The following is a 24560-nucleotide window of genomic DNA, read 5'->3' as shown; positions in this document are numbered from 1 at the left end:
ACTTCGGCAATCTGGGCTATAAACAATTAAGAAGGCGTTTAGTTTGGCTGGGCCGAAGTTTGGATACCCACCACCTAGGGTATATATGCAAATCACCTTTCGTCAAAATCAGGAGGAAAATACATACCTTATGCCCCATAGCAGCTGAATCGAAATATGTTCCGATTTGGACCAAATACTAGTCACACAATTGAAGTATAACAAAATATTGGTATTTTTAGTCGCCATATCTAAAAATAGACCGGTCTGAACCATATACGACACGTATGTAAAGAAGTCTAACATAAGTCACTGTGGCAAATTTCAGTGAAATCGGATTATAAATGCGCTTTTTATGGGGCCAAGACTTTAAATCGACGAGATATCGGTCTATATGGGAGCTATATCCAAATCTGGACCAATTTAGTGAGCCTAACACAACTCAATGTCCCAAATGTCGGGGACATTGGACAATAAATACGCCTTTTATAGGCCCAAAATCTTAAATTGAGAGATCGGTCCATATGACAGCTACATGCAAATCTTGATCGATCGAGGCCAAATTGCAGATATATATTGAGGGGCATAACTTAACTCACTGTTCCAAATTTCGGCGACATCGGACATTAAATGCGCTTTTATGGGTACAAAACCTAAAATCGATAGAGGTCCAAATCTAGACCGATCTGAGCCAAATTGTAGAAGAATGTCGAAGGGCCTAACACAACTCACTGTACCATATTTTTGGCAAAATCTTATAATCCTAAGACCCTAAATCGGCGGATCGGTCTATGGGGCTATATGAAGACATAGTCCAATATAGCCCATCTTCGAACTTAACCTGCTTATGGATAAAAAAAAGAACCTGTGCAAAGATTCAGCTCAATATCTCTATTTTTAAAGACTTTAGCCTGATTTTGTCTTAGATTTTTACGCTGATCAAGAATACATATACTTTATAGGGTCGGAAATGGATATTTCCATGTGTTTCAAACGGAATTGCAAAATGAATATACCCCCATCCCTCGGTGGTGGGTATAAAAATTGCTTAAAGGAAAGGAAAACTTTCAAATAATTGGTTTATGGAGTGAATAACAACTTTAATTGGACTTTTGAGCTTGTCATTAATCCAAATTGCAAAATTATTAATCAATAATGCAAATCTCTTTATAGGACTGATGTCAGCAAATTTTTTAATTGAATGTACAAATTTCTTTATTGAACCTAGTTTTTTTTTTTTTTTTTTTTTTCTTTATACCTTAACATCCGTTCAGAAGAAGAAAAGGACGAACAGACCACGGGAAAGGTATGTCGAAAGGCAAGTCGCATGTGGTGTAGGTCACTGCCTATATACAAAACAGCATTGGCAACATCAACCATTGGACGATCGCCGTGCGGAGAACAAAAGATGTTGGTGTTTGTTGCTATTGGCTTTTGAATAAGGGAAGTAAGGTTTGATTTGTTTTCTATTGCGCTTATGAATCAAAGCGTCTTAAAGAGAACTGATCAAATTAAAGAGAACCTGATCCATTTGACATCTCCCGCTGATGATATTTCTCGAAATTGAAACCGCTATAGGGAAACCAGTCAAATGCTTCTAACAACAACACACTTTTGCAATGTTTTTTTTTATTCATTCTTAAGTCTATAGATTACATAATCCTTACAGACTAAATTATAAACTAAATACTTATATAAAAAATTTTAGATAAAATGAAAAAACAAAAACAATGTATTAAGGTGTAGTGTTAACTTTTTTTAATAAAATCACGACTTTCAGAGAGATCAAAAAGATTATTATAATTATTAAATTCAACAAAGAGGTGGCGTAAAGAGTCGTTGTTTGCCATATTATTCTTTGAATAGAAAGCATTAAACAATGGTCAAAAGGCGGACAATATCCTGCAATGGAACAAAGAAACCCAACGATAAAATGAAACAACCAAAGTATTTTTTATATTTATGTAAAGGAAGCCATCGTTTGTGAGGTACTATACCACGGAAAAACTTCGTCCCAATTAAGTGTCGCACTGCGGCACCTTATCAATAATCTTAAAGTTGCATAGGACAACCCTCAGTAATATGGAAGAAGTTTGCCCCTGTTCCTTAATGGAACGTTCATGGGCAAATTTGCAAAAGTCGTATGTTCAGGAGGCCACCGTGGCGCAGAGGTCTGTATGTCCGCCTATGCCTGTGTTTAAATCCCGGCGTGAACATCACAAAAACTTTCAGCCGTGCGTATCCCCTTACTAATGCTGGTTACATTTGTGATGTATCCTGCCGTATTAAGACTTCTCTACACAGAAAAAGTTAACAACATGGTTCAATTAAGAAATGTGTTCATTTAATTAACAAATTTGCTGAAATCGGACTTATGAACGAATTTGTATTATTGATTAAGAATTTTGTAATTTGTATTCATGACGTGCTCAAAAATCCAATTAAAGCAGTTATTAACTCAATAAAGCAATTTATTTGAAAGTTGTCCCTTCTATCAAACAACATTTTTACCAATTTAAGAAAAGGAAATAATGGATATTTTTTGCATTATTAAAACATATTTTATTTTATTGGATTAAATTACTGATAAAACGTGAAAATTTAAAACGTTAATTTTTTAATTTATATATTCCAAAAGAAAAAAAAATTGTCTTTCCTTTATAAGCCTCATTTCATTGTCGTGGATACCGTCTGTAAAAAGTAGAATGAACAAAATATTGTAATTTATATACATATTAAAGTGAATCGTAATAAATGCCAATCTTAGCATTTTGCGCACAATACCACGAAATCTATATCCACATGAAGGAATACTGCATTTGTTATCTTCCGTCATCAGCGACGTTTTCCAAGTAAATATAGTGTATATAGGGATAATAACATATTGAAATAAAATAATACTTATAAACACCTCATCTAACTTTTTCATGTCCTCAAATTTGTTTCGTTTGAAATAAACTTAGTTCATTTGTTCACATCCTAATCTGATTTACACAATTTTAACATAACACTTTTTAAAATGTATTGTTTTTACTTAACAATGATTATTTTTAATTTTGTTGTATTGCATCGGCTATAGGTCGATTAAAACACAAATATTTAATTTTTTTCTCTTAATTCTTTCCAATATTTCAAGGCTAGATGGATTTCAACAAAACAAGTAAAAGCGTGCTAAGTTCCGCCGGGCCGAATCATATATATATCATGGATCGCATTTGTTGCGTTCTTTTACTGGTATCCCTGTTTAGGTAAACAAAGGATAAAGAAAAAGAATTGCTATGCTATTGGAGCTATATCAAGCTAAGGTCCTATTCGGACCATAATTGAATTGAATATTGGAGACCATAGTAGAAGTCATGGTATAAAATTTCAGCCAAATCGAATAAGAATTCCGCCCTTTATGGGCTCAAGAAGTAAAATAAGGAGATCGGTTTATAGGAGAGCTGCATCAGGTTATAGACTGATTCTGACCACATTTGACAAATACATTGAAGGACTTGGGAGAAGCCGTTGTAAAAAATTTTAGCCAAATCGGATAATAAGTGCGCCCTCTAAAAGCTTAAGAAGACATGATCCCTGAATGGTTAACATGGTAGCTATATTAGGTTAACGACCGATTTGAACCATATTTGGCAAACACGTCATGCCAAGTTTCAGCCAAATTGGATAAGAATTGCGCCCTATAGTGGCTCAAGAAGTCAAGAATTAAGATCAGTTTATACGACAGCTATATCAGGTTATGTACCGATACCTCACGCAAAATTTCAGCCAAAGAAGTCAAGACCCCAGATCGGTTTATATGACAGCTATATCAGGTTATAGACCGATTTGAACCGTACTTAGCATTGAACCGTACGAGAGAATAAATTTCAAATAAGACAAAAAGCTGCGCGCACAGCAGAAGGAAACATTCAGTTTCCAACAGACAATAGTTCGTGTAACAACTCGTTAAATGTAGTATTTAATTTAAGATTCTTATAGTATTTCTGTTATATTGTGTGAATAGTTTTAACTAAAATTTGTGTTCTTCTGTTTTTTGTTGAAATCCATCTAGCCATCCATTAAAATGGTAGACGGAGTCTACCGAAATTATGGAAAGAAATAAAAGGAAAAATATTAAATATATAATACAACAAAATTTAAGAAATTTTAAAACAGGTCAACAATACCAAAAACAAAAAATTATTATTTAATAAATTATTTTATTTTATTGAGGGGTAAATAAAAACCACACTTTCTATTTTTCTGTCTATGATATAAACTAGCAAATATTTGGCTCATTCGCACTTCTACGCATTACATAGGTACTCACAATTTTTATTATTAAATAACAATTTATTTCGTACAATTGAAAATATGTTCAACGAATGTCTTCTTTACCGGTCAAATTTAGGTCTATAGTTTTTCTGTGAACGAAGTAGTGTTGCTATGCGGAACGCCGTTGGGACTCGGCATAAATAAGGAGGCCCCTTATCATTGATCTTAAAAACTATAATTTGTTCAAATTGGATTTATTTAAATATTTGACCTTTTTGCTGTTTCTTATTGACAAATCGAGTTCGAGGTCCTTTTATCTGGTGTATATATTTATTCCTTTATTTGATATTTCGTCTTCCATCAGAAGACAATATCGGGATTTCTGTTACAATTACAAAGGAAAACATATATCAAACACATATTATTTTTTAAATGCATAATAAAAATATTAAAAACAAATGCTGCACTTACCAATAAATAACTATAAGATAATAAAAGAGCCCTTTGTTTATTTTTCGTTTATTATGTTGTAGTTATTTATACGTAAGAGCATTAACTTTCGATAAGAAACAACAAAAATTTTAATTTCATTGATATGAGAGAAGAATCCCCTGTTCTTTAATGGAATGTGCATGGGAAATTTAGTATATGAGAAGTTTTCAACGAAAAAATTCAATTTCAATGATGCCTTGTTTGCAGATGCGTATCTCTTTAGTTTGAAAATGCAAACACACACAAAAATTATTTCATAAAAGAAAATCTAATCCACTCAAATTTACCGGTCACACAAAAGTTTGGTTATTATTTCAAACTGTCACTGATAGCATCATCACAGCATCCGTAAAAGCTGGCAGGACTTTTTCTGCAAATACAGCGCATGCGCTAAAATTTAACAGCATCTGTCAAAACAGAGTGAGAAAAAAAAAAGCACCGTAGCATGTAGAAGATTCTCCTTTTTTTGCGTTACTTTTCCCAAACAACAAATTCTCCTAAAATGTTATCGTTGTCTTATTAAAACATCCCAAAATAAAAGCAACAAAATAAGTTAATTGTATTTAGAATGAGGATATACGCTAAAACTAAAAGTGGAGGTGATGTGAACATGAGCTATGAGTAAGTACCAGAAATATGTTATTCCCGTCTCAGCCAATACAAAGCAGCTTGTAAACACACTCATATTCCTTGCACGGGGTGGATTTACATGCAGGTGGCATTGAATGAATGAGTTTGCATATCTGTGTATGTGTGTTCCACTGGCATGTTTTATCTAGGGATTATCTTTTATATTTAGGCAAATGATTCTTCAGTCAACACTTGGAAGCAATGTGCCAAATGCTAACTAATCTTGTGGATATGATAGAAATGATAATTCATCATTTGTTTGCTAAATATGTTACACACCCATATCAAGCGTTTGTGTGATTAGAATGGTGCTTTGAAGTGTGAACTGTGTAGTGTGTACTCAAATGTGTTTGACCTAGACAATCCCTTTACCCGGATAAATTTACCGCTTGTCCGGCAGTAGCGTTTTACAATATCTTATAATAATAACAACAACAACCACAGAATAAGATTGGAACCGCCCTATATATATCCATGATTTACACTGTCCCTATGAGAGGAAAACAAGTAAAAGCGTACTAAGTTCGGAGGGGCCAAATCTTGGGAACCCACCACCATGGATTCTGCTAAAAATGTATACAAAATAAATTTAGTTGAAGGGCATAATTTTATTCTACATACCAAACTTCTGTCAAACCAGCAAAAATTAAAGCTTCTAGTAACCGAACGAGGATAATCGACAGGACGGTTTATATGGGAGCTATATCATGCTATATATACCGTAATTGGCACAGTTGTTGGAAGTCGTAAGAGAACACCGCATGCAAAATAACAGCGAAATCAGAAAAAAATGCGGCTTGTAAGGGCTCAAGAAGTCAAATCGGGAGTCCGGTTTATATGGGAGCTATACCTTAATATCAACCGATATGACCCGTTTGCAATCCTCAACGACTTACATTACACTTAAGTATCTGTGCAAAATTTCAAGCGTCTAGCTTTACGCGTTCGATCGCTATCGTAATTTCGACAGACGGACGGAAATGGCTATACACACTATATATATTTAGGAGCAGACTTCAAATTTAGGTAGTCGAGCGAATAAAATGCGACCTAAACAATCAGTATATTTGGGAATAGAATAAGATTATGTAGATGCATGTGTCTGAAGAACTGCCGGTATTTGAAAGTATAATATATACTCGTAGTTATGAGAAAGTAGTTTTGTACTATATTATTTTTATACCCTCCACCATAGGATGGGGGGCATACTAATTTCGTCATTCCGTTTGTAATACCTCGAAATATGTGTCTAAGACCCCATAGAGTATAAATATTCTTTAACGTCATGACATTTCAAGTCGATCTAGCCATGTCCGGTCGTCTGTGCTTGAAATTTTGCACAAATACTTTTTATTAGTGTAGATCGGTTGGAATTGTAAATGGGCCAAATCGGTCCATGTTTTGATACAGCTGCCATATAAACCGATCTTGGGTCTTGACTTCTTGAGCCTCTAAAGGGCGCAATTTTTATCCGATATGGCTGAAATTTTGCACGTGGTGTTGGGGATTTACATCCAACAACTGTGCTAGGTATGGGTTCAGGTAAATCGGATAATAACCTGATAAAGCTGCTATATAAACCGACCTTAGGTCTTTACTTCTAGAGTGCGCAATTCTTTTCCGATTTGGCCGAAATTTTGTATGAAGTGTTCTGGTATGACTTCCAACAAATGTGCCAAGAATAGTCTACATCAGTCCATAACCTGATGTAGCCGCCATATAAACCGATCTCCCGAATAGACTTCTTGAGCCTCTAAAGGGCGCAATTCTGTTTTTCTATTCGAAAAAGCCATTGAAAGATCTTGACAAATGCGATTCATGGATGAGGGCATATAAGATTCGGCCTAGCCGAACTTAACACGCTTTTACTTGTTATATCTATTTATACCCTACACCACCACTGTGGTACCGGGTATTATTACTTTGTGCATTCGTTTGCAACGCTAAGAAGTAGAAGAGCATTTGTTTTTGCACAAGACACTTTTGTGATTCGAGGGCGAACGCTATATCTTAAAAGCAAAGCAAAATCAGTTCAATTTTAAATATAGCTCCCACATACATTGTTCAGCCGGTATGGCCATTTTCGGTTGTAGTAGCCATAATTTTGTCCCGATCTTAACAGAATTTAGCATAAGGCGTTTCATATGTGGCATCTACAGCCTTTTTAGGCTGTAGATGCCACAATTTTTGTCTAATTTTTACAAAATTAGCGTGTGGTGTTTTATTTGACGTCCCAATACGCATGCTAAATTTCAGTAAAATCGGCCCAGGTTAAGATATAGCTCCCATATGTATCCTTCTTCCGATATGAACTTTTAAGGCTGTAGAAGCCGCACTCAGAGAAATTTGTTAGCAAAACCAGCAAAATTGTTTCCTTTAACAGCAGCAAGTCTGCTAAAAATGGGACAGCAGTAATTTGTTGCCAAAACAGCAAATATTTTCTGCTATTTTAAAACTAATAAATTTACATATGCTTTAAACATACAGTTAATAACTAAAATTGGAATTTTTTTATTAACATATAGCAAACGCCTCAGTTGTTGTTTAGAAGTTGAAAAGTGTTAAATGGATTTATTCAAAAGTTTAAATTTTTTAATTTAATACCAGCAGACTTATTTTTCTGGTTGCACTCTTTTGGTTCGATCTTTACAAAATTTACCGTGATTTGTTTTATTTGACGTCCCGAAACGTATGCGAAATTTTATAAAAATAGGTTCAGATGTAGATATAGCTCCCTTATATATCTTTCATCCGATATGGCCTTTTAAGGCTGCAATTTAGGTCCTATCGCAAGAAAACTCTTACGAGGTTGTATTTGATATTTCAATAGGTATGCAAAATTACAGTCGGACAAGATTTCGACATAGGTTATATACATTAAATGTACTACGTAGTGTAGGTTAGGGTGGTATAAGGTATTATATAGTCTTTTTCGCCCCACTTTTGCCTTTCCTGACTAGTTTTATATATTTAATATCTCTTACGTATATGTAAACCCCTGAAGAGTAGAGCACTACTGGACAACAAACCCATAAAGGTTAAGTTTAAGTGGCAGTCTGCCATCAGACTCACTTAGACGTTTTCGTTCATTGTGATAACACAGAAACAGAAGAAGGAAGTTGCCTTCTAGTTCGTGCCGTTGAACCATCCAGATCGCTTTAAAAATCCCACCAACTTGCGGACGTTCACATCCGCTAAATCAGACAGGTTGTCAAAGAAATGAGAACCTAAAGTGGAACTCCTTCTGACTGCCAGTGCGGAACACACACAGTAGATGTTCTATAGTCTCTTCTTCCTCGATTTCCTCACAGCTTCTGCAAAAGTCGTTGCTGGCAACCTTCAATCTGTCAGCATGTTTTCCGATTAGACAGTGACCTGTCATGGCGGACACAATGACTGAGACGGCTGTTCTTGCCAGTGACAGCAAAGCGGTAGACCTCTTCAAGTCTAGATTAGGCCATATAGTTTTGGAATGCTCACATGCCGCTAGAAGCATACATTCCAGTTTCCCTAGAATGTGTAAGGTAGTTCCTAGTCTCGGAAGCTTGTCCGCTTTACAATTCCCTGTGATATATCTGTGGAGATGTACATTTTGAATTGTTCAGCCATCTCGTTGAAAGATCTGCGATAGTCGGGGCGATTTTGGATTTCAGAAATACATTCACCAGGGATTAAATGGCTGCGTGCCTGTATGATAATATATTTATGACAATCATCGTTATGACATTGTATCTGAGCTTTTCCACTACTTCTCCGCTTGATACACACTGCCGTGGTCGGGTAACCTTTTCGATATGACCAGTTCTAGACATTAATCGTACACCCAAAATCCCATCTGGTCGTCTAGTTTGGAACCATCCGTATAGAAGTCTATGTAACTTCTATTACCAAGGATATTGTAGTTCCAATCGGTTCTATCAAAAATAGTGGTACAGTACACTTTATCATAAAGCGGCTCAGACAATTTATAATCCACACTGCCTGGAACATCGGATGTTGTATGACCAATGAGAAAGCTCCCTTAATCTCACGGCAGTGGTCACTGCTATTTGTCTAGCCACAATGTCCAGAGGCTTAAGATGCACCATTAAATTCAATGCATCAGATGGTTTAGTCCTCAGTGCGGCTGTGATGCACAAACAAGCCATCCTTTGGATCCGGTTGAGAATTAAACAGAAGGTGCTCTTTGGATTCGCCGTCCACCAGGCCACAACACCAAATAGCATTACAGGTCTGACACCTTCAGTATATACTCAATACATGACACGCTGTTTAAACCCACAAATTCCCCCAATGGTGTGTAGAGCACCTGCCTTACTTGCCCTTTCCATGATGATTGACTTGAAGTTCAATTTTATGCCCAGCAAAACACTCAGGTATTTTGAGCTTACAGTAAATGGAACAATATCTTTTCCACAAAAGGCAGGTGCCACTGTGAGTAACTTGTATCTCCTGCTGATAAGAAAAACTTTCGTTTTAGACAGATCAACGCCTGAATCACTTTCGGCGCGGAGAAATTTTTAATTAAACGCATCAGCCACATCATCTTCATACGCGACCATTTTTACACCTATTTCTATCAGAGACAATAATATATTATTTATATCTATATTCCAAAGTAGAACAGACAGTGCACCTTTTTGTGGTGTTCTTCTGCTAACCCATCTTTGTAGATCTACACATCCCAAGACTGCCGTGCTGCAGTCCTGTTTTGATCATGGCAGGGGGATTTTCAGTCTTCTGTTATCCGTCAAACTTTAGAGATGCTGAGTCGTCTCGTGACTTATCAGTTGTTGGTGACTCTCGGAAATTCGAACCACTCTGTTCCTCGACATCCATAAAATGTGTGTAATGTAGTGCTGCGCTCTAGGAAAGGGTATATAGTCGTTGTTTACTTTCTACCAAATAGTTTAGTATGTAAATGTATTGACATTATATCTAAATTTTAATCAATTTACTTAAAATGCATCAAATGTTTTTCCCATTTACAACCATTTGTGGTGTATTTCGGTCCAACTATATAATATCTGAACAATATCCAAACTTAAACCCATATTTTTAAAACTCCCCACACATTTGATAATTCGCGTCGACATCGTTTTCAGTAAAATTCAGCCCCAATCGGTTGTTAAATATTGATGTTGTATCGCTTTGAAAGAATATCCCAAAAACTATATATATCGGAACTATATACAAATCTGAACCGGTTTTCCCAAAATTCACTGCATATCCTCTCCTAGGTATCGGCAATATCTGAATCAAGTTTCGTCCTAATCGGTTGTTGTTTGTTGGTGTTATTATTGGATGCATTAGATTTTGTTTAATTTCATGACAATTCTGATTTTGTGGATAAAATTGTGCTGGTGGCAAATCATCTACGACTGGACCACCTCATTCCAAACTTGAATCACCAATTTAAATTCTTTAAATTCTTTCATTCCAAACTTGAATCACCAATTTAAATTCTTTGTGAACTTTCTCAAAAATTTCACCAGCTACCTAAAAAACAACTTAGTGCGTGCTAAATTCGGCCGCGCCGAATCGTATATAACAAACATAGTCTTATGGATAGGAATTCCTTTGCTATTTGAGCTAGATCAGATTATGGACCCATTCGGACCATGCTTGGTTTGGATTTTGGAAACCATAGTAGAAGTCATTGAGCAAAGTTTCAGACAAATATTTACAAGAACTGCACCCTATAGGGGCTCAGGAAGTAAAATCCGGATATCGTTTTATATGGGAGTTATATCAGGTTATGAACCGATTCAGACCATATTTGATACGTATGTTGAAAAGCAATAAGAATTGCGTCCTATAGAGGCTCAAGAGGTATAATCCGGTGATCAGTTATAGCAGGGTACGAACCGATTTGGACCATACTGTTGTTGTTGCAAAACAATGCTCTTCGACCTAAATTTCAGCTAAATCTGATAATAATTGTGCCCTCTAGAGGCTCATGAAGAGAAGATTCCAGATCGGTTTGTATGGCAGCTTTATCAGGTTATGAACCGATTTGGACCATCTGAGCAAATTTGTTGGAAGTCATAAAAAACACCCCATACAAAACTTCAGACAAATAGGATAAGAATTTCGCTACAAGATCAGTTTATATGGCAGCTATATCGAAACATGGACTTATATGGCCCATTTACAATCCCAACCGACCTACAAAATTTCAAGCCCCTAGCTTCATTCCTCCGAAAGTTAGAATGCTTTCGACAGACAGACGGACGGAAATGGCTAAATAGTCTCAGAATATCAAGACGATCAAGAATATATACTGTATTTGGTCTCAGATCAACATTTCTATGTGGTACAAACGGAGTGAGGAGATAAGTATACCCCCCTCATATGGGGAACGATATAATGACTAATACGATCAATGATAAATTTTATAGAATTCGGTTCATATTTCGATATAGCGTCCATATTTCAACCGAGCTTATCAACATTTTGCACAATGGTTTCCTAAAATATGTACGGGTTTTGATAGAAATTCTACATAACAAATTAAAGCAAATGTAGCCCATGCTAACTTCTTAAAAATGAAGAGTAAAACTTTCACCGGGCTAAAACTTATAAACTAGTCAAATAATTATATACGCAAAAAAAATTAACCATTTTCCATTTAAATGAAGCCAGTAATCGTAAAACAAGTAAATTAAGCAAAATGTTCATACCTTGAACACTGCCATTCCATAACCAATTATCTGCTTCAATTACACCTAAACTATCGTTATTCTTAATTTCTGTGAAAGTTTAAAATTTCCATAGAAAATATTTATATGTTCATTAAAAAAATTAAAAGTAAACTATATAGCATTTGGTGAGAATAAACCTATTTTTAAATAAAATTTAAAATAGATTTATAATATTTTTTTGATTTTTGAAATTCCGGAAGGCTTACTGAAGTGAGAATAGCTGTTAACACTCTGCCAACTATAGCAGCGTTGAACGGAGTGGATGTACGCAAACCATAGAAAAAAGGGTATATTCGATGAAAACATGAGTCGCAAACAACATAATACGAAATGGATCTATCTGTTTCCAAACAACAATTCCTATTACTTTTGAAGCAATATGTTGGCCTGTTATAGCAAAGTAAAGTTCAAAAATCTCGCTAATTTAGCGCTACAAAGGCACACGAATTTCGTTTGCAGATAAATAAAATAAGTGGGGGAAGAATTATCTTTGTATTATTTTGTGACGAAATAAACATCAATATTGGAGAGGTTTCTCGATACCCTCTACAAGAGTGCTGCAAACAAAACCATGCAACCATTATGTTATTTGGTGCATTTGGAACACTTGGAAAGTAACAAATATGATTTGTTCTAACTAAAATGAATGCATAATTATATAAAGGCCTACTAAACAAACACATAAAACATAAAACTTTTCCAAACAACAATGCTACCTCCACGTTAAACGGTTGAAAAAGATATAGTTTAGATAGATCAAACAACGTACATTTAATATAGCGGCCAGTCATGTGTCCCGGTTTGAATCACACTCAAGATTTCTGGGGCTTACTATCTGCCAAGGTTTTTACAAAATACAAGCCGTGCAGGACGCTTAAGAACTTGAATTTTGAAGTAATTCTTTTTCCTTTCAAAATGTTTTCAAATGCTTTGAAATTTTATATGATAACTAGCTGGACCGGGACCGCGCCTTCTTTTACTTTATATGGAACAAAATTTTCCTTGGAATATTTATTTTCGACTATTAAAGAGCTTTTAGTGAAACACCATGCTACGAAAATAGTATATCGCTTGACAAACAGTTTAACAATATAAGTGTCTTTATCTGAATCCCATATGATCTTTATTGGTCTACGAATTTAAGTTTGGATGTAAGGTGTACTCCATTCTTAAAATACTTTATGCCAGCCCGAATACTGGCATACTTTATGGCCCTGAAAAAATATCAGCATCGTGCTCTTCTCTCAAATACAATTTTTTAAACCTCATATTACAATTGGTTTTAAGGGGAGTTTACAGGATAAGGCGTCCCCCAAACACATGGCCCCAAAATAGATTATCAAAGCACGAATCCGATATATATTTTCAAGGCCAACTCACTGAGTGGCCGCGCATTCCCCAAAACACCACCCAAGCCGGTCATGTTTGCCAATTATGGAAATATGGGGCTCAAATTAAAGGTATGTGGGAGTAGACCACGTATCTGATATCAACATTAGGGGCCAACTGTCTAGCGGACGTCCCACCACCATATTTAGAGTGGAACTAAATATTCATAGTTTTTAGGGCCAATACCCCAAACCGGACATATTTGCTGACTTTTGCAATAAGGAGTTTAAATGAGATTAGAAAACGAATTTGATATCCAATTTTGAGGGCAATGGCAATATGGGGTTCAAATAAATGATATATAGATATATGAGAATAGAGCACGTTGCTGATATATTTTCCGGGCTTAGTGTTTGAGGGACCAACTCAATCCCCAAAACACCCCTTAATCGGGCATATTTACCGACCATGTCAATGTGGAGATTAAATGAAAGGTATTAGGGGGTAGAGCCAGAATTGATAACCATTTTCGGGACCAATTTTCTGGGGGTCTACCCCCTTCCCAAAATACCCCACAAACAGCAATTTTTTTAGTGACCATTGTAATATGGGGCTCAAATAAAGGTATTTGGAAGTAGAATACGAATTTGATATCGAAATGAAGGACCATGTATTTAGGGCATCACCCCTTTCCCAAAACACCCCCAAAGTGAAATAATTTTTCGACCATGCCAATATGTGGCTCAAATGAAAGGTATTTGAGATTAGAAAACGAATTTGATTACCTATTTTGGGGCCATGTGTTTCGGGGACGCCACATCCTTTAAGCTCCTCTTAAGCCAATGGCTATATGGGGTTTAAATAAATGGTATTTGAGAAAAGAGCACGATGCTGATATTTCTTCAGGGCCAAGTATCTAGGGGACACCTCTCCCCCGAAAACACAACTAAATCAGACATCATGACAATATCGGGCTGAAACGAAGTATTTTAAGAATGGAGTACACCTTACATCCAAACTAAAATACGTAGACCAATAAAGATCAAATGGGATTCAGATAAAGGCACTTATATTGTTAAACTGTTAGTCAAGTTAGCATAGTATTTCACTAAAAGATCTTTAATTGTCGAAAATAAATATTCCAAGGAAACTTTTGTTCCATATAAAGTAAAAGAAGGCGCAGCGGAGCGTGCCCGGGTCAGCTAGTGACATATAATTCTAAGGCAGGGTTTTCCTCAGTTATTTCCTACACAAGTACATATCCATTTTACACATATATAATTCAAATTTCAAGATACTAAATAATGCTTTTTGTATTTCAGAGGCAAATATTTGCTGGATCCTCGTTACATGACCAAAAGAGATCTACAATTTTACTATCGTTATTACAATATGACAAAGAAGCGAAAACACTGCAAAAAGATCATTTTTGTTGTTTTATGCATTTGTGTCTTTTCGTACATATTCATCGATTTTAATCTTAAGACCAAACTGATAAATCTAAGAGATCGCTTCGAGTTCATAGCCCGCATTGATGCAGACTACAACATAACACAGGCGTACTTTATAGATTTGCCTGGGTGTCGGATGCCCTACTTTCCCGTAACCGATGACAATATAATACAATTCATGTATAGACCTAGAAACTTCACCTGTAAGAAAGCTTTAATTCGCACCACAGGCACCAATGCACTGGAGCTAAATATAGATGAGAAGGACATGAGAGAGCTATACGATATAAACGATTTGAACGAAATTACCTGCAACTACAGCGAAGTTGTGAGAGTTAACGACCAACGTAATAGGTATTTGGATGCCGTGCCATTCAAATTGGAATTTAATAAGAGTACAACGCTGGAAGCCAACATTGAGTTTGTAATGGTTGAATGCTGGAATAAGCAGATACAAAGTTTTTATAAAGATTTCTTTTTCTTTGTGCTGTATACAAAAAGAGCTACTGAAATGCCCCCATACGGAATCACACAAAATCCAAAGGAAACCATCTCTTCCTCCTCGAAAGAAGATCAAACTAAGGCTCCTGTGCAGCAAGAGAGGGGAATAGATGAACCAATTTCCGTCATGCTATTGGGTATCGATAGTGTGTCACATCTTAATTTCTTGAGGCAAATGCATTCTAGCGCTTCGTATATACACCGCAAGCTTAACTATGTAGAGCTTTGGGGCTATAATAAAGTAGGTGACAACACGTACCCGAATCTTATTCCGGCGCTAAGTGGATTTGATGCTGAAGAACTAGACATATCCTGTCTGGGCTCGCCTAAGGTTCCCAACCGTATATACGACAAGTGCTCCCTTATATGGAAACGTTTCAAAGATGCTGGATTCAAGACAATTTATGGCGAAGATGTTGGTTATCTTAGTCTTTTTAATCGGCAGCAAGCAGGATTTAAGAAAAAGCCCACCGATTATTACTTGCGTCCCCTGCTGATGGAAATGGAACGCTACATAAGCAGTGAAAAGACAGTGAACGTGGCGCTCTGCATGGGCGGACGGCGCACTGTTGATATTTTACTGGAATATATTCGGAATTTGTTGCCGCTCATGAAAAACGAAAAGTTTTTCGCATTTTTTTGGGCTGTCACGATGACTCACGATCTATTTAATATGCCAATGTTGCTCGATGAGGACATAAAAAATTTACTAGCGACGTTTGACTTACAAGGAGTCCTCAATCGCACTATTGTATTTTTAATGAGTGACCATGGAATTCGTTGGGGCTCGTTTCGCAAAACATATCAAGGTATGATGGAAGAACGCCTGCCCCTATTAATAGCCTTATATCCTTCGTGGTTCAAACAAAAATATCCTGAAGCAATAACCAATTTGGAATTGAACGCCAAACGTTTAACGACACCCTTTGATTTGCATGCCACCATGTTGGATCTTCTGGATTTACGACAAATCGAGAAAAGTCGCATCAAAAAGCGCACAGTGGAACTCAACGACCCCGAAACAAGTACTTTTCGAAGCATAAGTCTCTTTCTTCCCATACCGATTAACCGAACATGTGAACAGGCCGGAATTGCTTCGCATTGGTGTAGTTGCCACCAGCGACAAGAATTACCCACCAACGATGGTCGGGTCCAGCGAGCCGCCCGTTATATCGTCAAATTGATAAATGATCGCCTGAAAGATCATCCTCAGTGTCGAGTGTTGTACTTGAATTCTATTATGGACGCCACTGTGGCACAGCCACACCACAAAATAGTCAAAGAACTGGGCATTAGTGACTACTCCATCGACATTACTTTGCGTCTGCAGACAAAACCCGGCCTCGGCCTCTTCGAGTCCACCGTCCGGATGTCCACTTACGGCACAGCATTGACCGGCACCATTAGCCGAATTAACCTATACAGTAGCCAGAGTTATTGCATCGATGACTACGCCTTAAAAATGTTTTGTTACTGTCACAGATAGACATTCAAGAACGTGTTCATCCGTACATAGAAGGCCATCGGTCATGTGCCATCATTAGTTACTCTTTGGCCCAAATTGGGTTTAATCGATCGATTAATTATTATTGACACTAATTATTGACTTAGTTTTAATCAAAAATGACGACTTTTCCAACAGCAAAAATGTACTGAAGCCTTAATATTATTTATTTAGTTAAACAAAAACAAAAAAAAATAAAACAAAAATGTGATTCAAACACACATTCATTTTTACGATTTTGGGTTCATCTATGTTCTCATACAGGGTACCCGAAAGCAATTGAGAACGGCTGTATGACCAAAAGGAAAACAAGTAAAACGAAACAATGTTTGGCTAGCCCAATCTCTCCTACACCCACTAACGCAGACGGGTTATAAATCGATATACCTGGAACTACTTTTGTATCTTTTAAACAAATAAAGACATCTTCAAAATTCTTTTGTTTTTACGTGAAGGCTGACGTGTTTTCCTATTAGGTTAGATTGTAAAGAGGGTGCGCATAGTACTCCACCCCAAGCCACCTAAGCCAGTAATCGGCTTGTTGTTTGCTCTCATGTTTTCCTATTAGTGTACAAACTTAGTCTTTCTTAGTTGGTGGGGGGGGGGGCTAATCTAACCTGTATCGTACTGCACCATAGATGTAAATTTGCAAATTTCCCCCCTAAAATTTGATTAAAGAGCAGGGTAAAAACTTCTCACATACCAATTAGTGATGTCCGATTCAAGTTTTTTAACCCTTTCATGCCCGATGTTGCGTATATGTAACACTGTGTTTATAAGCGTCTAAGTCCCGCTATTTAACATATTTTTCCTTGATTCTTTCGCTAAAATATATCCTCACGTGTTGTTTAAGCTTACAGCTGATAAGTTGGTAGTCAGCTGCGCACGTGCTCAATTAGTAGCTATTACCCCGAGAGCGAAGTTAACAAATTCGTTTCTCCAAAAAACGATGTTTTATAGAAGTTCTAAAAACATGAATATTCATCCTAAAACCAAGTTCAACAACTTAATTATTAAAAAAAAAGGGCGGTGTGAAAATATTATTTAGTTCGCCTGCAATAATTTTGTAAATGTAGTGTTGCGTAGATACAACATTGGTCTATTGAGGTAATTTTCGAAAAATAAACAAGTAAATATACATTAAGTTCAGCCGGGCCGAAGTTTGGTTACCCACCACCGCGGGTATATATATAAACCACCTTTCGTCAAAATACGGTGAAAATGCATACCTTATGCCCCATAGCAGCTTTATCGAAATATATTCCGATTTGGACCAAATACTAATAAGTACAAGTCATTGTTCAATTGTGTGTAACAAAATATTGGTCTTTTTAGTAGCTATGTCTAAAAATAAACCGATCTCAACCATATAAGACACGGATGTCCAAAAGCCTAACATAAGTAATTGCATCAAATTTCAGTAAAATCGGATTAAAAGTGCGCCTTTTATGGGCCCAAAACCTTAAATCGAGAGATCGGTCTATATGGCAGCTATATGCAAATCTGGACCGATCTGAGGCAAATAGAAGAAGGATGTCGAAGGGCCTAATGCAACTCATTGTCCCAAATTTTGACGAAATCGGATAATAAATGCACCTTTTATGGGCCCTAAACTTCAAGTCGAGAGATCGGTCTATACGGCAGCTATATCCAAATCTGAACCGATCTGTGCCATGGCTAGATCGTCTTAGATTTTTACGCTGATCAAGAATATATATACTTCATAGGGTCGGAAATGCATATTTTGGTGTTGTACAAACAAAATGAATATACCCCCATCCTACGGTGATGGGTATAAAAACTTACGAAAAATAAAAAATTTCCTGAACCCTAGAGAGCGCATTTCTTATCCAATTTGGCTGAAATTTAGCATGAAGTGTTTTGTTTTGACACTCAATAACTGTGCTAAGAATGGTCAAAATCAGTTCATAACCAGATATAGCTGCCATAAAAAACCGATCTCGGATCTTGACTTCTTGAGCCTCTAGAGTGCGCAATACTTCTCCGCTTTGGCCGAAACTTTGCACAAAAAGTTTTGCTATTCCTTCCAACAGGCGTATCAAATATGGTCAAAATTGATTTATAAGTTCTTGCCAAGATTCAAACCCAGGCGTTCAGCGTAATAGGCGGACATGCTCACCTTTGCGCTACGATGGCCTCTCATAGTGTCCATAGTGTATTGGTGAAGAGCCTGCAATGCCACCATTTGATGGTAATAATCATTGACCGGAATGGGGAAAAAGGGGCAGATGTAGTATGCAACACTGGGTTTCCAAGCTGTAAACGCAGCAAATGCTATATGCACTTGTGCTCCAATACTTAAAAAATTGTTTTGTATCCTACCATACATAAATTGAAATTAGAAAATAAATAATCGGCAATTGAGAAAAAAAAAAATAGAAAAAGCGTGCTAAATTCGGCCTGGCCGAATCTTAGGAAACCACTACCATGAATTCTGCCAAAATTTTATACAAACTAAATGTTGTTTGTCAAACCAGCAAAAATTAAAGTTTCCAGGAACCGAACAAGGATGATCGAGAGACCGGTTTTCATGGGAGCTATATCAGGTTATAGACTGGTTTGGAACGTATTTGGCAATTTCAGCCAGAGCGGACCAAAATTGCGGCTTGTAAGAACTCAAGAAGTCTAATCAGGAAATCGGTTTATATGGGAGCGATATATTAGGTTAAAGACCGATTTGGACCACATTTGGCACAGTTGTTGGAAGTCATAACAGAACACCAAATGCAAAACTTCAGCAAAATCGGACAAAAATTACGGCTAGTAAGGGCACAAGAAGTCAAATCGGGAGATCTGTTTATATGGGAGCTATATCAGGTTATATACCGATTCGGACTGTACTCGGCACAGTTGTTAGAAGTCATAACGGAACACCACATGCAAAATTTCAGCCAAATCGGACAAAAATTTCAGCTTGAAAACATTTTGCCGTCTTAAAATTTTTTTTCTTAAGGACAAAATTGTAATGAATTTCTTAGTAAAAACAAATTTTTAATGAATTTTATGAATTATATGAATGAAAACTAATTTTAATGAAATTTTTCTAAAAACAAAATTTCAGCGTAACATTATGCAATGACAAAACGTCAGCTCAGACTGGACCCCCCTCGAAATTGTTTTTTAAAAACAAAATATCTTTAAATTTTTTGTCTGTTTCTCTTTCGAGACGAGCTCAATGACCTGAGATGCAAATGGAAAAGTAAAGCCAAAGATAGCAACATACACCAACCACTATGGGACGCGTTTCGTCTTTGCTTAGAAGACTTTTCAACCATATTAGGTGTGATGGCTTCAAGGGCCGTAAGTTGGTATGTTGTATTTGAATCGTATTAATAGCGAAAACGCCTCTATGTTACAATTATCACATTAATAACGCTCGACAACCCTGTTTACTAGCTGTACCTTTCCCAATGCATGTATTTTTGTGTAATGACAGACATTCTACACTTTTGTGTAATGACAGACAAATCACACTTCTTCCGTACTACACATGATTTTGTGCATCTGTTGGAAGTTGTATTGATGGCTGCGAACGCTAAGACAAAGGCAATGGCTCTCGCCGCTGCTCCGTGTGCCCAGGTTCGAATCCCGGCCGAGCTCTGCCGAATTTTTAATTTTTCAAATTTTTTGCCTGTTAGGGCGAAGATCATTAAATTTTATAATTCTAGTGTGTTTCTCTTTCGAAACGAGCTCAATGATCGGAGATGCAAATGGAAAAGGAAAGCCAAAGATAGCAACACACACCAACCACTATGGGACGCTTTCGTCTTTGGTTAGAAGACTTTTCAACCATATTAGGTGTGATGGTTTTTTAGGGGCCGCGTTGTCGCTATTAATACGACTAATGATCTACGCCCTAACAGACAAAAACTTGAAAAATTAAAACATTTTAATTAAATATTTATATATATAATTAAAATATATTTTTTCCTTGATTCTTTCGCTAAAATATATCCTAACCTGTTGTTTAAGCTTACAGCTGATAAGTTGGTAGTCAGCTGCGCACGTGCTCAATTAGTAGCTATTATCCCGAGAGCGAAGTTAACAAACTCGTTTCTCCAAAAAACGATGTTTTATAAAAGTTTTAAAAAACATGAATATTCATCCTAAAACCAAGTTCAACAACTTAATTATTAAAAAAAAAGGGCGGTGTGAAAATATTATTTAGTTCGCCTGCAATAATTTTGTAAATGTAGTGTTGCGTAGATACAACATTGGTCTATTGAGGTAATTTTCGAAAAATAAACAAGTAAAAATACATTAAGTTCGGCTGGGCCGAAATTTGGTTACCCAATTTGTATTGATGGCTGCGAACGCTAAGACAAAGGCAATGGCTCTCGCTGCTGCTCCGTGTGCCCAGGTTCGAATCCCGGCTGGGCTCTGCCGAATTTTTAATTTTTCAAGTTTTTTGCCTGTTAGGGCGAAGATCATTAAATTTTATAATTCTACGCCCTAACAGGCAAAAACTTGAAAAATTAAAACATTTTAATTAAATTTTTATACCCACCACCGAAAGATGGGGGTATATTCATTTTGTCATTCCGTTTGCAATACATCGAAATATCCATTTCCGACCCTATAAAGTATATATATTCTTGATCAGCGTAAAAATCTAAGGCGATCTAGACATGTCCGTCCGTCTGTCTGTTGAAATCACGCTACAGTCTTTAAAAATAGTGATATTGAGCTGAAACTTTTCACAGATTCTTTTTTTGTCCATAAGCAGGTTAAGTTCGAAGATGGGCTATATCGGACTATATCTTGATAAAGTCCCTATATAGACCGATCAGCCGATTTAGGGGCTTAGGCCCATAAAAGCCACATTTATTTTCGGATTTGCTGACATCCTTCTTCTATTTGGCTCAGATCGGTCCAGATTTGCATATAGCTACCATATAGATCGATCTCTCGAATTAAGCACATAAAAGGCGCATTTATTGTCCGATGTCGCTGAAATTTGGGACAGTGCGTTGTGTTAGGCTTTCCGAAATTTTTCTGCAACTTGGCCCAAATCGGTCCAGATTTGGACATAGCTGCCATGTAGACCGATATCTCGATTTAAAGTCTTGGCCCCATAAAAGGCGCATTTATAGTCCGATTTCACTGAAATTTGACACAGTGACTTATGTTAGGCTTTTCGACATCCGTGTCGTGTATACTTCAGATCGGTTTATTTTTAGATATAGCTACTAAAAAGACCAATATTTTGTTATACACAATTGAACAATGGCTGGTACCGATTACTATTTGGTCCAAATCGGAACATATTTCGATATAACTGCTATGGGACTTAAGGTATGCAATTTACACCGGATTTTGATGAAAGGTGGTTACATACATACGCGAGGTGGTGGGTATCCAAAGTTCGACCCGGCCGAACTAAATGCCTTTTTACTTGTTTCTATTGACACAATTTTTATAAAAAAAATTGGAAAAAAAATTTTTGTTAAGGCAACATTTTAATTAATTTTTTTTAAGGTCTTAATTTCAGCGAAAAACTCTCTAAGGACAACCTAACCTCGAGATATTTTTTAAAGTCAACTTTCAATAAAATTTAGCATTTTATGACACTACTATTTGCATAAACATTTTTGAAGTCTTTTAATTATGCTCATCTGTCCCAAGCACCATTTTCCTAAAATAGTTTCTATTGACATATTTCAAAAAAATACTACTTGGAATGGTTGTAAAGCACCATGATGCATTTGACATCTCATGCTGATGATTTTTCTTGGTCGAAAATGAAATTGCGATACAGGTCAAATGCTTCTAGCAACAACACATTCTTTGCTGACCATTACATGTTTTTTGCTATATTATTCTTTCAATAGAAAGCATTAAACAATGGTCTAAAGCCGGACAATATCCAGCAATAGAATCTTAATAATACGTTTAAAGATAAAATGCTAACCCATTATCCCTGACCCTCGATTCCGATGTCCGATTTTGATGACATTTTATATATTCATAGTTTTTTTTTGAAATATTTTGAATTTTGAAATTTTTGAAAAAAAAAAATCTTGTTATTTCCAAGCCCCTACAACAAAAAAATCATTTCTTTCTTATTATTTTAATTATTTTGGCATAAATAGCACCTACTGTCAAAAGAAGTATGATTATTGCCATAAATTTATTTCTATACCCTCCACCATAGGATGAGTGTATACTAATTTCATCATTCTGTTTCTAACACCTCGAAATATGCGTATAAGACCCCATAAAGTATATATATTCTTGATCGTCATGACATTTTAAGTCGATCTAGCCATGTCCGTCCGTCCGTCTGTCGAAAGCACGCCAACTTTCGAAGGAGTAAAGCTAGGTGCTTGAAATGTATCACAAATACTTTTTATTAGTGTAGGTCGGTTGGGATTGTAAATGGGCCACATCGGTCCATGTTTTGATATAGCTGTCATATAAACCGATCTGGGATCTTGACTTCTTGAGCCCCTAGAGGGCGCAATTCTCATCTGATTTGGCAGAAATTTTGTACAACGACTTCTCCCATGACCTTTAATATACGTGTCCAATATGGTATGAATCGATCAACAGCTTGATACAGCTCCCATATAAAGCGATCTACCGATTTTACTTCTTGAGACCCTACAAGGCGCTATTCTTATCCGAATGGACTGAAATATTACACCATGACTTCTACAATGTTCAGCATTCAATTTATTTATGGTCCGAATCGGACTATAACTTGATATAGCCCCAATATCAGAACAGTTCTTTTTCATTATTCTTTGTTTGCCTAAAAAGAGATACCACGCAAAGAACTCGACAAAAGCTATCCATGGTGGAGGGTATACAAGATTCGGCGCGGCCGAATTTAACACTTTGATTTTTGGGATATAATTTCTCCTAACACAAGCTAAAATTTTTCTAAGGCAGCTTATTCTTGGGTATAAGACATTGGAGCATTTCCTTTGTCTTTGCCCGGCTTTCGCGGCTAACAGAAGCCGGCACTTGGGTGGGGACACAATACCAGACATAAACCAACTTAGGAGCGTGGCATGGGAAACAATTAACGATTTTGTAAGTAGCACGGAATTCCTAACTTATATTTTCTTTTTTGAGTTTAGTTTTTAGTTTTTAGAGCGCACTACAAACCAATTACAGGCTTAGGTTTGGCATGGGTCTGATTAATGTATGCACCCTCTTTTCAACCTAACCTAACCATTCCTGGGTATTTTTCGTCGTTAATCAGTTAATGCATTTTTTTAAACCGAACTGCAATATAATTTTTTCAAAAAATATTTTTGTTTGCTTGTTAGTCTAAAAACTTTTCCAAGGAATAATTAGTAATATTTAATTATTTTAAGGATTCGCAAACACAAATTTAAACCCCCGAAATGATTAATTTACATTTTAAAATAATTATTTCAAATAAAACCAATTCGTTTTTTTTTGGAATTCTATAATTCACAATATAGTATAGTACAATACAATACAGTAATTGATATGGAGCCCACAGTGATTAAGGGACGAAAATTCTAGCAGAAATTTGTTAGTTCTGTTGACCTGGACCGTAGATCTGAGCACAGTGAAACATTATTTAAAACTTTTTAAAGTTTTCTTTTCTTTATTTTCTTTTAAGAAAATCTTTTTACAATGAAAAGATTTTGCGAATAATGATATCGTTTGTGTGTTATATACGAAAATCTTTAATGAAATTCAACGAGTCGAATT

At 36.3% G+C, this 24560-nt stretch overlaps 1 protein-coding gene across 1 annotated transcript; it reads left to right on the top strand.

Annotated features, from left to right (window-relative positions):
• The first annotated feature begins 5161 nt into the window (after positions 1–5161).
• LOC106095555 (uncharacterized) lies at positions 5162–17066 on the top strand. Its single transcript, XM_013262788.2, has 2 exons — positions 5162–5349; positions 14714–17066. The coding sequence occupies exons 1-2, from the start codon at positions 5297–5299 to the stop codon at positions 16827–16829; spliced, it is 2169 nt and encodes a 722-aa protein (XP_013118242.2). The 5' UTR covers positions 5162–5296; the 3' UTR covers positions 16830–17066.
• Positions 17067–24560: the final 7494 nt, after the last annotated feature.

This window comes from Stomoxys calcitrans, chromosome 3 (assembly GCF_963082655.1).
Source record: "Stomoxys calcitrans chromosome 3, idStoCalc2.1, whole genome shotgun sequence".
Classification (NCBI taxonomy): domain Eukaryota; kingdom Metazoa; phylum Arthropoda; class Insecta; order Diptera; family Muscidae; genus Stomoxys; species Stomoxys calcitrans.
This window is presented reverse-complemented; position numbering and strand designations above follow the sequence as displayed.